This window comes from Bison bison, unplaced genomic scaffold (assembly GCF_000754665.1).
Source record: "Bison bison bison isolate TAMUID 2011002044 unplaced genomic scaffold, Bison_UMD1.0 scf7180017864309, whole genome shotgun sequence".
Classification (NCBI taxonomy): Eukaryota; Metazoa; Chordata; class Mammalia; order Artiodactyla; family Bovidae; genus Bison; species Bison bison.
The window spans coordinates 6,591,302-6,605,005 of record NW_011494881.1 but is presented as its reverse complement, the minus strand read 5'-3'; the positions used below and the strand labels follow the sequence as shown (position 1 = coordinate 6,605,005).

General features: G+C 35.7%; 1 protein-coding gene across 2 annotated transcripts in view; it reads left to right on the top strand.

Moving 5' to 3' along the window:
- Positions 1–13,704, top strand: part of MICU1 (mitochondrial calcium uptake 1) — a 215,993-nt gene that overhangs the window by 32,500 nt on the left and 169,789 nt on the right. For both annotated transcript variants that reach the window (XM_010852263.1, XM_010852261.1), the window contains exons 2-4: positions 4,317–4,478; positions 4,920–5,094; positions 13,431–13,593. In XM_010852263.1, coding sequence (XP_010850565.1) covers positions 4,318–4,478; positions 4,920–5,094; positions 13,431–13,593 — 499 coding nt within the window. In that variant the 5' untranslated portion in view covers position 4,317. The remainder of the gene's footprint in view (positions 1–4,316; positions 4,479–4,919; positions 5,095–13,430; positions 13,594–13,704) is intronic.

Genomic DNA, 13,704 nt, shown 5'->3' with positions numbered 1-13,704 from the left:
AAAGTCTAACACTGTTTCCCCATCTACTTCCCATGAAGTGGTGGGACCGGATGCCGTGATCTTCGTTTTCTGAATGTTGAGCTTTAAGCCAACTTTTTCACTCTCCTCTTTCACTTTCATCAAGAGGCTTTTGAGTTCCTCTTCACTTTCCTCACACTTTGCCATAAGAGTGGTGTCATCTGTATATCTGAGGTTATTGATATTTCTCCTGGCAATCTTGATTCCAGTTTGTGTTTCTTCCAGTCCAGCGTTTCTCATGATGTACTCTGCATATAAGTTAAATAAACAGGGTGACAATATACAGCCTTGACGAACTCCTTTTCCTATTTGGAACCAGTCTGTTGTTCCATGTCCAATTCTAACTGTTGCTTCCTGACCTGCATACAAATTTCTCAAAAGGGAGATCAGGTGTTCTGGTATTCCCATCTCTTTCAGAATTTTCCACAGTTTATTGTGATCCACACAGTCAAAGGCTTTGGCATAGTCAATAAAGCAGAAATAGATGTTTTTCTGGAACTCTTTTGCTTTTTCCATGATCCAGCAGATGTTGGCAATTTGATCTCTGGTTCCTCTGCCTTTTCTAAAACCAGCTTGAACATCAGGAAGTTCATGATTCACATATTGCTGAAGCCTGGCTTGGAGAATTTTGAGCATTACTTTACTAGCGTGTGAGATGAGTGCAATTGTGCGGTAGTTTGAGCATTCTTTGGCATTGCCTTTCTTTGGGATTGAAATGAAAACTGACCTTTTCCTGTCTTGTGGCCACTGCTGAGTTTTGCAAATTTGCTGGCATATTGAGTGCAGCACTTTCACAGCATCATCTTTCAGGATTTGGAATAGCTCAACTGGAATTACATCACCTCCACTAGCTTTGTTCGTAGTGATGCTTTCTAAGGCCCACTTGACTTCACATTCCAGGATGTCTGGCTCTAGGTCAGTGATCTCACCATCATGATTATCTGGGTCATGAAGATCTTTTTTGTGCAGTTCTTCTGTGTATTCTTGCCATCTCTTCTTAATATCTTCTGCTTCTGTTAGGTTCTGATCTCCTTTTGAAGTGTGGCTCTTATATTTATTTTGCTGCGAACAGTTAATTAAGGAGAAGGCAATGGCACCCCACTCCAGTACTCTTGCCTGGAAAATCCCATGGACGGAGGAGCCTGGTAGGCTGCGGTCCATGGGGTCACGAAGAGTCGGACACGACTGAGCGACTTCACTTTCACTTTTCACTTTCATGCATTGGAGAAGGAAATGGCAACCCACTCCAGTGTTCTTGCCTGGAGAATCCCAGGGATGGCGGAGCCTGGTGGGCTGCTGTCTATGGGGTCGCACAGAGCCAGACATGACTGAAGCAACTTAGCAGCAGCAGCAGCAAGGGTTATAATTTTAATATTTGTATTACATTGTAGTCTGTTATAAAATTGTTTATCTTTCTATGGTTGGACACTTGATCTCCTTTTGAAGTGTGGCTGTTATATTTTTTGCTGCAAACAGTTAAAGTGATTCCCCTTCCTTGGGTTGTTTATTTGGAATCGAGAATTTTAGGATCTACTGTAGGTTTTTGTACTAATTAGCTATGAGTAAACTGCATAACTTATCTGGATCTTTGTTCCTTCACCTGTAAAATAGGGATGTTTAATTAAGTGGTTTTCTGGTTCTGTGCCCCTTTGAAATTTACCAAAAGCGATACCTTAAGCATAATAGTTTAACAATAATAGATATGGAAACACAGTAATGTTATACTGTTACAGGTTTTTATTTGTTTGTTTTTAACTAACTTGTTCTGTTTCTTGTTGCATGGATAATGCTTTTCTTCGTAACAGAATTGTCTTTTACTTGCTTCCCCTGACATTTCTTGATTAGAAATACCTCTTCATCTTTTTTCAGTTCACATAAAAGCTATTTTTTAGAGGCATGATTTTTTTAGGAGAAGGATGGGGACTCTTAGGGAAGAGAAAAATACACTGGTTTTGATTTTATTTAATCCATGTCATAAGTGTACATGTTAATTTTCATTACTACATAACTGCTGCCGATTGGCCTATTCAGTTTTCCAGACTCAGTTGGAAAGTGGATCTCCTTAAATCTGTTTAAATGTTTTCTCATCAAAAATTAGCACATTCAACTAGTTACACCATTTCTTCAGTACGAAGCTGGGAATTAAATTATAATAGTCTGTGCTCAGTGAGATAATTTTTTCCCTCAGTTTACTTGACATCTTTGGAAATTACACTAGAGAAGATGAATAGATATATATTTTGATGTGTACTTTGGGGAATGAGATTAAAATCAGTGGTGAAATGAGATGTAGACAGTAACAACTGAATTACAATGCCCAATATAAGTGGAATGTTCCTATAACTCAGGACCTCCAAAGTTTAAAATCCTCCGAAGCCATACCATACAGAAATGGGTTCTCAAGGCTAGTAAGTTTTGAACCATGTATATACTGTTTTAGTCTCTCCCCCTAACTGAAATAGATTAAATTTTGCTTTATCTTTTTTCACCAGTGGTATAAGAATATGAAAGAGAGAAAACAAACCCTAAAACTCCTGGAGGCAGTTGTCTCATCAGTAGATGAAACTCTTCTCTGGGGAGGAGAGATGAGCTTACTTTGTGCACAGCTGTTTAGCAGTAGAGTTGAGACTAGATCGTGAGTCATTGGATTCCTATCCCATTTTACCTTCTATATTACTTAATGTTGTTGTTATTATTTTAGTTTTTTTCCTGTTTGTCTTCCACATCTCCTATGCAGTTCGATTTTTTTTTGGCCATGCTACACAGCTTGCATGACCTTAGTTCCCCAATCAGAGATTGAACCCAGGCCTTCAGAAGTGAGAGCACAGAATCTTAACCACCGGACTGCCAGGGAAATCCCTGGTCCAGCTTTTGAATTGGTTGTTATTTGTCTTTCACATTGAAGACTTTCAAGTGCCCTTTTCTTTCTGTTGTCAGTGAGGAATAATGTTTTCACCAGATATGAGTATTTTAGTTATGCTTGTTTTTGTTATAGATAAAAGCAATGCTGTGTGTGAATGCACTTGTGGGTTTGGAAAATGTTAATTAAAAAATGAATTGGAAGTTGACTGACAGGAAGAAAACAAAAGGACAATCTTCTTGGTGCTGGAATTTGCTAGATTATATGCAATAAAATGAGGTGACTTCTAGGATAGGAAGGGATATAAGAATTGTGTTGCTGAAGCTTAGGTTATATGACATAGAAAGAACTAATTATTCCCCACTTTATCTGTAAGGGCAAGATTTAGCTCCAACTTTGATGTTGGAGCTAGGTTGAATGAAGGAGGCTAGGAGAAAGATACACTTGAGATTATAAGTATTGATCTCAGAGAAGAGTCAGTAAGCAGCTAAGGGAGACAGCGAAATAGTCTTAACTTGACTTGGACCCAGACAACAAAAGACATAGTATATTGGGGCCGAGAAACACACTTAATGCACAGAGCCAGTACCTGTGTAATTTGTAACTTGACATTTTTCATATTAAAGTAAAATTGTTAAATATTTTAAGCAGTTATAATGTAACAACCACTGTGTTAGACTGTTTTCAGAAAGGTGAAGAATAATTTTGACCTTAAAGGAAACTCAGAACCAAGTATGTTGAAGGTGGGGCAAACTTATGTATGTTACAAATATATGACTATGTGAGTATATGTACAAAGTACAAGATAATTTAAATCAGGAAGAAGTAAACTATGCTTTGAGAAAATCAAAAAGGAGAAGCATGGTTACTTTTTGTGATTTAAATGAATTGCCACTACAAAAAGTCATGTAATCTAGAAGAAATGCCCGTTTCTCCTTCAGTCACCTGTGGATGGCTTTACGGTGAGTTCTTTTGGTATAGCATTTTAGCAAATCTCTCAGACGTCCATAGCTGCATCCTCACCACAGTGTCTGATCTCAGCCCAGTTGGGAGTGGCCCCTTTACAGATACATTCCTTTTTTGTTGCTCTGAAATAGCCCTGTAAGTAGTGACTGCTCCCTATATCTTAAGTCTCTACCCCTTAGTACTTCTTTGCCTATTGTAATTAATAATGCTTTATATTAAACTTTTCCTGTTCAAATTACCATGTGGTTTCTTCTAATTGTACCTTGACTGATATATCAGGTTTATGGGTCATAGTATTTGTCTCATTTGATTGTTCTGAGGATTTAATGGGATAATACATGGTATTGTCAAGTGTTTAGAATATTGTCTACCATTAAATATCTAGTGTTTATTGGCTTTAATACTGTTATTATCATCATCATCACTGTCACGGCCATTTGCTAGGAATAATATTTCTACTTTTTGTCCATAGGATGTTTCGTCTTAACTCACTTTCTGCGTTGGCAGAGCTGGCAGTGGGCTCTCGATGGTACCATGGAGGATCACAGCCCACCCAGATCAGGCGACGGCTAATGATGGTGGCTTTTCTTGGAGCATCTGCAGTAACTGCAAGTACTGGTCTGTTGTGGAAAAGGTGAGTGTTAACTGACCATCCTATTCCTACGTGTACTTTTATTCTTCCAGTTGTCTCTTTTATGGAAAAGGGGTTGATTTCTGGCTTAATATTATTCTATTATATGAGTATACCATATTTCTTTTATCAGTTTTATCTATCAGTATATATTTGGGTTGTTTCCACATTTTAGCTGTTATGAGTAATGCTGCTATTAACATGAGTGCAAAAATCTCCTCATGACCCCGCTTTCAGTTCTTTTGGACATATAACCATAAGTGGAATTGCTGGATTTTATGTTAGTTCTATTTTTAATTTTTTGAGCAATCTTTTCTTGTATAACTTTTAATGAATTTCATTGCTGTTACTCCTGCTAAGCTCCAGCTGAGAATCTTTGTTTGTTTAATGTGATGGACTTTATTGATTGATAGATTTTTTAATTTTTATTTTTTGTATATCCAGGGCCCTTGCAGAATCTCCACCATCTGCAAACAACATCAAGAGTGAACTTGGAGATAAAGGGAAGAGTAAAGAGGAAGGGGAAGATTGTAATGCTGAAAAAAAGGCTGCAGGTGTTTGTCTTGAGCCGTATCCAGAAGAGAAAAAGAAGAAACGTTCTGGATTCAGAGATAGAAAAGTATGGAACACAATCTTATAAATTAATTAGAACTATAGTTAATTATATTTTATATATAACTATATAGTTATTTTATATATAACTATAGTTAATTATATTTTAGAATAATGCTGTTGAGTCTTTTATCAGATATTTCAAATGATTTATATTCTCTTTGAAGTGATTCACTTCTTTGCAATTTTCCATCATGTTCTAAGGCAAATGTATTCTTTGAATGTGAATTTAATTGGGGTAGTGAGAAGAATATAGGATTTGTAATCAAGATTAATATGTCTTTTCTTTGTTCTTCAATTCAACTACGTAAGGTGATCATTGCTTTTTGGATCTTTCTCATGTTGAATGTTCTCATATATGTGAAGTTGAGTCTGTGATATACTGATCTATGATGCCAAATTATAAAGGCAGAAGATCTCTTTGGAAGTCTACAAATCAACTACTTTTTGAGGACAGCATAAACTTTACATAACTCTAGCATTTAAAATCTTGAACAAAGTATGTTGTTGTATATAGCTTTACCTGTGAAAAGTTTTAGCTCCTCTCTAGTAATCCCTGTGATGGTGGGCGTTTGAATTATTCAGCAGACATGTGATGAAAAGTCAAAAGGCTGAATTTCTTAGACATTTTGCATATTGATATTGAAATTCTGAAAATTACCTTTACTTGTTAAAAAATATATCTAATCAATACAACAAGATAGTTTGAGTTACTTTATGTGTGCTGGGGAGCATGTATAATTGCAAGCAAGAATAGTTCCTTTGAGAATTGGGATCTTCTGTTTACTTGGAGGAAGCTCTTAAATATGTCATTCCCCAAATCCACTTCTGATTAAAGTGAATTTGAACAGAATTTATGCATTACAAGTTAATTATCCATCATGCCATTGTTTCCAAAATGATAACATCTATTTAATCTTTTGCCCTGAGTGAACTTAAGGAAAGTTCAAATTTATCTTGCCACCAGCAGTTTCATTTATAGTCAAATATTATATTTTATATTGTAGGGCTAAATGACCCAAATAAACATTTATTTTTGAATCTTCTGTTTTCTGCTTCTACTTTCTACCTAGCAATTGAGTTGACTATATCCTATACTTCACAGAAAAAATAAAAGCTATCAGTGTAGTTTACTTAATTGGTAACTCCCAAAGCTATAAACGCTTTTTAATCTAAATTTGAAATATATTCTTTATTTCACTAAAGTCTCAGTGAGTAGGCAATCATCCCATTTGTCATCTTGTCCCCCCAAACCTATTTAAACACTTATTCTTTCTGTATCCTTTTTTTTAGTTACTCTTTGTTATTCATTCCTTTACATAGTCTATATACAGACATGTTGAAGATTCTTCTCTCATTAATTAAATTATAAGCTTCATTTTTAGCCGTAGTACATATATACAGTGGAATATTACTCAGCCATAAAAAGGAATGTATTTGAGTCAGTTGTAATAAGATGGATGAACCTAAAACCTATTATACAGAATGAAATAAGTCAGAAAAAAACAGATATCCTATATTAATGCATAATTTGGAATCTAGAACAGTGGTATTGATGAACATATTTGCAGGGCAGCAATGAAGACTTCTGTTGGTGGCTTCCCTGGTGGCTCAGATGCTAAAGAATCTGCCCACATTGTGGGAGACCTGGGTTCAATCCCTGGGTAAGGAAGATCCCCTGGAGAAGGGAATGGCAACCCACTCCAGTATTCTCGCCTGAAAAATTCCATGGACAGAGGAGCCTGGAGGGCTACAGTCCATGGGGTTGCAAAGAATTGGACATGACGGAGTGACTAACACTTTCAGTTTCAATTGAGACACAGACATAGAGAACAGACTATGGATACAGGGAGAGGGAAAGTAGAGAGTGGGACGAATTGAGAGAGTAGCATGGAAACATATACATTACCATATGTAAAATAGATAGCCAGTGGGAATTTGCTGTATTACTCAGGGAACTCCGACTGGGGCTCTGTGACAACCTTTCATCAAGGTGGGATGGGGTGGGAGGTGGGATAGAGGTTCAAGAGGAAGAGGACATAGGTATACCTGTGGCTGATTGATGTTGATATATGGCAGAAACCAACATAATATTGTAAAGCAATTATCTTTCAATTAAAAAATAATAAGCTTCATTTTTGTTCTTGCACTTTTTTCTAGATACTGTTCTATTCAGATTTTTACCCTGGAATACCAAACTGCTACCATCTTTACATGCTGCCTTTGATATCATCATGCCTGCATGCTCAGTAGCTCAGTCATGTCCGTGGCTCAGTCTTTGTGACCCCGTGGCCTGTAGCCCACCAAGCTCCTCTGTTCATGGGGTTTTCCAGGCAAGAATACTGGAGTGGGTTGCATTTCCTCTTCTGGGGATCTTCCCACCTCTCGTGTCTCCTACATTGCAGGCCGATTCTTTACCTCTGAGCCATCATTTTCATGTAAACTTTTTGCTTTTGTTCTTTTATGTTCTCTTGATTTTTCTGTAATATTTTAAATATCCAATGAGAAAAATAGAGACTACTATAATAAATATACATGTACCCACAACTCATTTTTATCAGGTTTTAACATTTGGCTACATTTGCTTCATTTTTGTGTGTTTTCCTCTTTTTGTAAGAAGCAGCAGTGAATATAAAAAATACATTGTTGTGTACTCTCCTGACCTCATTTTTCTCGCCTCCTCTTCAGATGTAAACAAGTGTCCTGAATTTGTTTTTATTCCTGTGCATGGCCTGGTTGTCTTGTGTGTTTTATGTTAATTTAAACAAATTCTCAAGTACAAAGGTCTAGGACTGTCCTATCACTTAGTTCATGGCATACTATTGTTGTTAGTTTGTGCATGCTTCTCTTTTTTATTTTATTTAGCTTTGTTTTATTTTTTAGCTTTAATTTTACTGTCCCTTTTGAAACCTCAAGTTCTGAAGTCTGAAAAATTCTTACACATTGCTTCAGTACTGATTCACTGTCATTTCTTTTCTTTTGGAATTCTTTTTAAATGTCCTTTCTTTTCTCTTGAATCCTTACAATGTATCCTGTATATCTGTTAAATATTTTTCATATTTTTTTCTCGTTAGTTCTTCCAGTACTCCCCCAAGGTCTCTTTTCTTTTTCTTCCAATATTTTTTGTGGTAAACACATGTACTGTAACATTTACCATCTTAACCAGTTTTGAGTGTACAGTTTAGTGGTAATAAAAACATTCATAATATTGTGCAACCATCACCATCATCCATCTTCATAACTGTTTCATCTTATAACACTGAAAATCTATACCCATTAAACATAACTCCCTACTATCCCCTCTCCCCGATCCCCCTAGCAACCACCATTCCACTTTCTATGATTTTTGAATATCTAAGAAAGAAAAACCTTATGCAAGTGGATTTGTATAGTATTTGTATTTTTGTAATTGGTTTATTGCACCTGGTTCTCAAGGCTTATCACGGTGTAGCATGTGTCAGAATTTCTTAGGGCTGAGTAGTATTCCACTGTATGTATATACCATGTTTTGCTTATCCATTCATCTGCTTATGGATATTTAAGTTGCTTCCACATTTTAGCTATCATAAATAATGATGCTCTGAACATGGGTATATACATATCTCTTTGAGACCTTGCTTTTCATTCTTTGGGGTATATACCCAGAAGTGAAATTGCTTTCAGTTCAGTTCAGTCGCTCAGTCATGTCCAACTCTTTGCGACCCCATGAATCACAGCACGCCAGGCCACCCTGTCCATCACCATCTCCCGGAGTTCACTCAGACTCATGTCCATCGAGTCAGTGATGCCATCCAGCCATCTCATCCTCTGTCGTCCCCTTCTCCTCCTGCCCCCAATCCCTCCCAGCATCAGAGTCTTTTCCAATGAGTCAACTCTTCGCATGAGGTGGCCAAAGTACTATCATATGGTAATTCTATTTTCAGTTGTGTGTTTTTTTTTTAATGGAAGTGCTTGTTTTTATGGAAGCACTGTTTTTGGCAGTGCTGCACCATTTGACGTTCCCACCAGCAAGGGTTCCTCTTTTACCACATCTTTGCTAACACGTGTTATTTTTTTGTTTTTTTGATATTAGCCATCCTAATGGATCTGAGATAGTATCTTGGTGTAGTTTTCATTTGCATTTCCCTGATGATCAATGATGTTGAGCATTTTTTCAAGTGCTTTTTGGCCATTTGTATATCTTCTTTGGAGAAATGTCTGTTCACATCCTTTGCCCATTTTAAAATTTTCTTTAATGGAATTTTAGTAGTTTTCTATATGATCTAATTGCTAATTCCTGCAGATTACCTTTTTACTCTATTGATATTATTGTTTGATGTACAGCAGGTTTTTTTTAACTTATATATGGTACCTTTTTTTTGGCCACTTTATTTTTTTAATTGAAGGATAATTGCTTTACAGAATTTTGTGGTTTTCTGCCAGACATCAACAATAATCAGCCATAGGTACACCCATGAAGTCTTTCTTTTTTTTCTATTGTTGCATATGCTTTTGGCATCACATCCAGGAAAGCACTGCTAAATCTAGTGTCTTGAAGCTTTGTTCTGTGTTTTCTTCTAAGAGTTTTGTAGTTTTAGATCTTTCATTTTGGTCTTTGATTCACTGTGTGTTAATTTTTGATTATGGAGTTAGATAAGGGTGCAACTTCATCTTTTTAAAAAGTTTTCTTGTTTTTTTCTTTTTTGGCTACATCTCAAGCATACAGAACTTCCCTGACTAGGGATCAAACCCGTGCCCACTGCAGTGGAATTGGAAGTCTTAACCGTTGGACCACCAGGGACACCCCCAACTTCATTTTTTTGTATGTTTTTTGTTTTGTATGTGGATATCTTGTTTTCCCAATACTATTTGTCAAAAAGACTGTCCTTTCTCCACTGAATGATTTTGGCACCCTTGTCAAAAATCATTTGATGATGTACATGAGGGTTTATTTCTGGGCTTTCTTTTCTGTTTGTTTGGTGTATATGCCTATCTTTATGCCAATACCACATTCTTCTTATGAGTGTAATAAGTTTTGAAATCAGAAAGTTAAGAGTCCTCCAACTTTGTTCTTCTTTCAAAATTATGTTGGTTCTTTGAAGTCCCTTGAGATTCCATGATGAACACAGATTTTTTCTATACCTTGGCTATTGTGAACAAAGCTGCAATGAACATGGAATACAGATACCGCTTTGAGATGCTGATTTCATTTCCTTTGGCTGTATACCCAAAAGCTGGATTATTGGGTCATATGGTAGTTCTATTTTTAATTTCTTGAGGAACCTCCATACTGTTTTCCATAATGACTGAATCAACTTAACATTTACACAAGCAGTGCAGAAGTGTCCGCTTTTCTCGATACCCTCACCAATACTTGTTATCTATCTTCTTTAAAAAAACAAACTTTTTATTTTACATTGGAGTATAGTTGATTAGCAATATTATGTTAATTTCAGGTGTACAGCACTGTGATTCAGTTTACACATGCCAAGTATCTATTTCAAATTCTTTTTTCATTTAGGTTATTATAGAATATTGAGCAGAATTCCCTGTGGTATACAGTATTCCTTGTTCATTATCTGTTTTAAATGTAGCAGTGTATACATGTCAGTCCCAAACTCCGAGTCTGTCCCTCCCCTCACCATGAGTTTGTTCTCTTAAGTCTATGAGTCTATTTCTATTTTGCAAATAAATTCATTTGTATCATTTACATAGATTCATACATAAGCCAATATCATATGATATTTGTTCTTCTGACTTACTTTACTTCATATGATAAACTCCAGGCCAATCTGTGTTGCTATAAATGGCATTATTTCATTCTTTTTAATGGCTGAGTAATATTCCCTTGAGTATAGGTACCTCATCTTCTTTATCCATTCATCTGTCAATAGATGTTCAGTTTGCTTCCATCTCTTGGCTGTTGTAAACAGTACTGCATTGAACACTGGGATGCATGGATTTTTTTTTCAAACAATGTTTTTCTCCAGATATGTGCTCAGGACTGGGATTGCTGGATCATGTGGCAGCGCTATTTTTAGTTTTTTAAGGGACCTTCATAGTGTTCTCCATAGTAGCTGTACCAATTTACATTCCCATCAACAGTGTGGGAGGATTCCCTTTTTACCACACCCTCTCCAGCATTTATTGTTTGTGGACTTTTTGATGATGACCATTCTGACCGGTGTCAGGCCCTCATTATAGTTTTAGTTTGTATTTCTCTGGTACTTAGCGGTGTTGAGCATCTTTTCACATGCCTTTTGGAGAAGAAACAATATTGTAACAAATTCAATAAAGACTTAAAAAAAAGCTAGATTGCTAAGTGAAAAAAAAAACAAAAATATAAAGTAGATCTATATTAAACTCTAAAAATGTGGAAATGCAGGAAGTCTGTTACTTTACCTATTATTTCAAACTAAAACTAATTAATAATATTCAGCAGTGTATTTTTTGGGTAACAATGAAGGATCTGATTTTCAGTCTGTAAATCATTGACTTTTAAGTTGTTCTTTTTCTACCTTTATCTTACATATGATTGACTTAACATTTTAGTTGACAAAGCCATCTTTGGAAGTAGCTGTAGCTTATACCCTAAATATTGCAACTGATTATTTTTGTTTTGTAGCTGGTATGACGCAGCAGATGTAGTAAAATATAAAATGCCTTTGGTTTAAGACTTCTAGCTAAGTTTCAAGGCTGCTAAGGGGTTGAAAGGCTGCTAAGGGAATGCTTAGTGTGTCTGCCATGTGCCAAATCTATTGAAAAATTTTCTGAAATCAGTATTCAGACTTTAATGCAAATTAACTTTAGAAAGATCCCTGTCACGTATAGTTACAAATTAGCATTCCTTTCTTGGTGACTGAAAGCACATCTGGTGATGGAATTGAGCCCATTGTTAACCAGCTGCTCTCGGTGACCTCAAAGCGACCATCTAGCCAGAAATGACAGTTACAGTAATAGCTGGGTTAATAAAGCAAATTAAAACATTAATAACTTTTTTAAAAAATAGAGACATTGAATAATGTTTTTTATAGACATTGATTTTTAAAATTTTTATTTGAAGGATAATTGCCTTACAATATGGATTTTTAGATCATATTGCCTTGACATATTTTCTAGCCAGTTATTTATGAGATACTATTTAGCATTGGTTATCTCAACATATAAAATTCAGGTATCAGAGAAATCTTTTCACCAAAATACAATATAGGTTGTACAAGAATATTATGCAAAATATAACAGTATTTTTGTATGTTTCATGTACAGATGGGGTCTTGGGTGCTAGGTAAGGAAATGGAATTTAATATTAACGTTATATTAACTTTTATATTAGCTTTTATGTTAATGTTATACTCTTTAGTTAAATGTATGCCAGATATAACTTTGTTCCTATTCAAATATTTTCTTGTGTTCTTCCCACGTCTACTCTTTTCTAAATATGCTATATTTAAATGTTCTCTGGAAGTCTAATGTTTCAGTCCAAAGTAAAAGTCTTTGCTTCAGACGTGTTAATAATTGAGTTTCCGTGATATGTAATTTTATTTTGTATGCTGTTGTTTAAAGTACTTTGTATTTGAGGAAGTTGTTCAGATCTGTGAAAGTCCCATGTCTGTTTTGTTTTAGAATTCATGAAATTGCATGAAAGTAAAACTGTGAAACCAATCCCTTCCAGAAAACTTGGTATTTGAAAAATGATAGGCTCTCATGTGTATGGAGCTTTTGACTGAGACTTTTTGACTTCTTGTACGACATTTTTCTTGGGCTTGCTTTCAGTGATTTAGGAAATTAGGAAACTATTCAAAAACTTCTAAGGCTTCCCTGGTGGCCCATCGGTTAAGAATCCACCTTGGATTGCAGGGGATGCGGGTCAATCCCTGGTCCAGGAATATTCCACATGCCTTAGGGCAACTAAGCCTGTGGGCTTACAGCTACTGAGCCTGCACACCCTAGAGCTGAGATTACCTTCACTGGCAGCAACTAGAGAAAGGTCTCATGCAGTAGTGAAGACCCAGTACAGCCAAAATTTAAATAAAATAAAATTGTTTAAAAAGGGAGGGGACTTACTGTATATATGGAGAGAGTTATGACTGATTTGTGATGCTGTACAGCAGAAACCAACCAACATTGTAAAGCAATCATCTTCCAACTAAAAAAAACACCTTAAAAAACATTCTAAACAAAACATACAATCATTGCTTCAACTGAAGTATGAGTAGTATGTCATAGGTTTTTGAGACACAAGTAATTTCTAATATTAAAAAAAAAAGTTATAGGGAAAATGGTATAAAATTTCTCTCAAGTAAGAACATACATGAAAATGAGAATTGCTTAATACAGTAACACTTTCTGATTTTCTAATTTTAGGTGATGGAATATGAGAATAGGATTCGTGCATATTCCACACCAGATAAAATCTTCCGCTATTTTGCCACCTTGAAAGTAATCAGTGAGCATGGTGAATCTGAAGTGTTTATGACACCACAAGATTTTGTGCGATCCATAACACCCAATGAAAAACAACCAGAACGTAAGTTGCTACAGTGAAAAATAAGAGTGTGGTATTTATTTCATTATATGCTACTTTGTTTCTCTGTATTGCCTAAACTATGTAAGTCCATGCAACAATTATATTCACTGT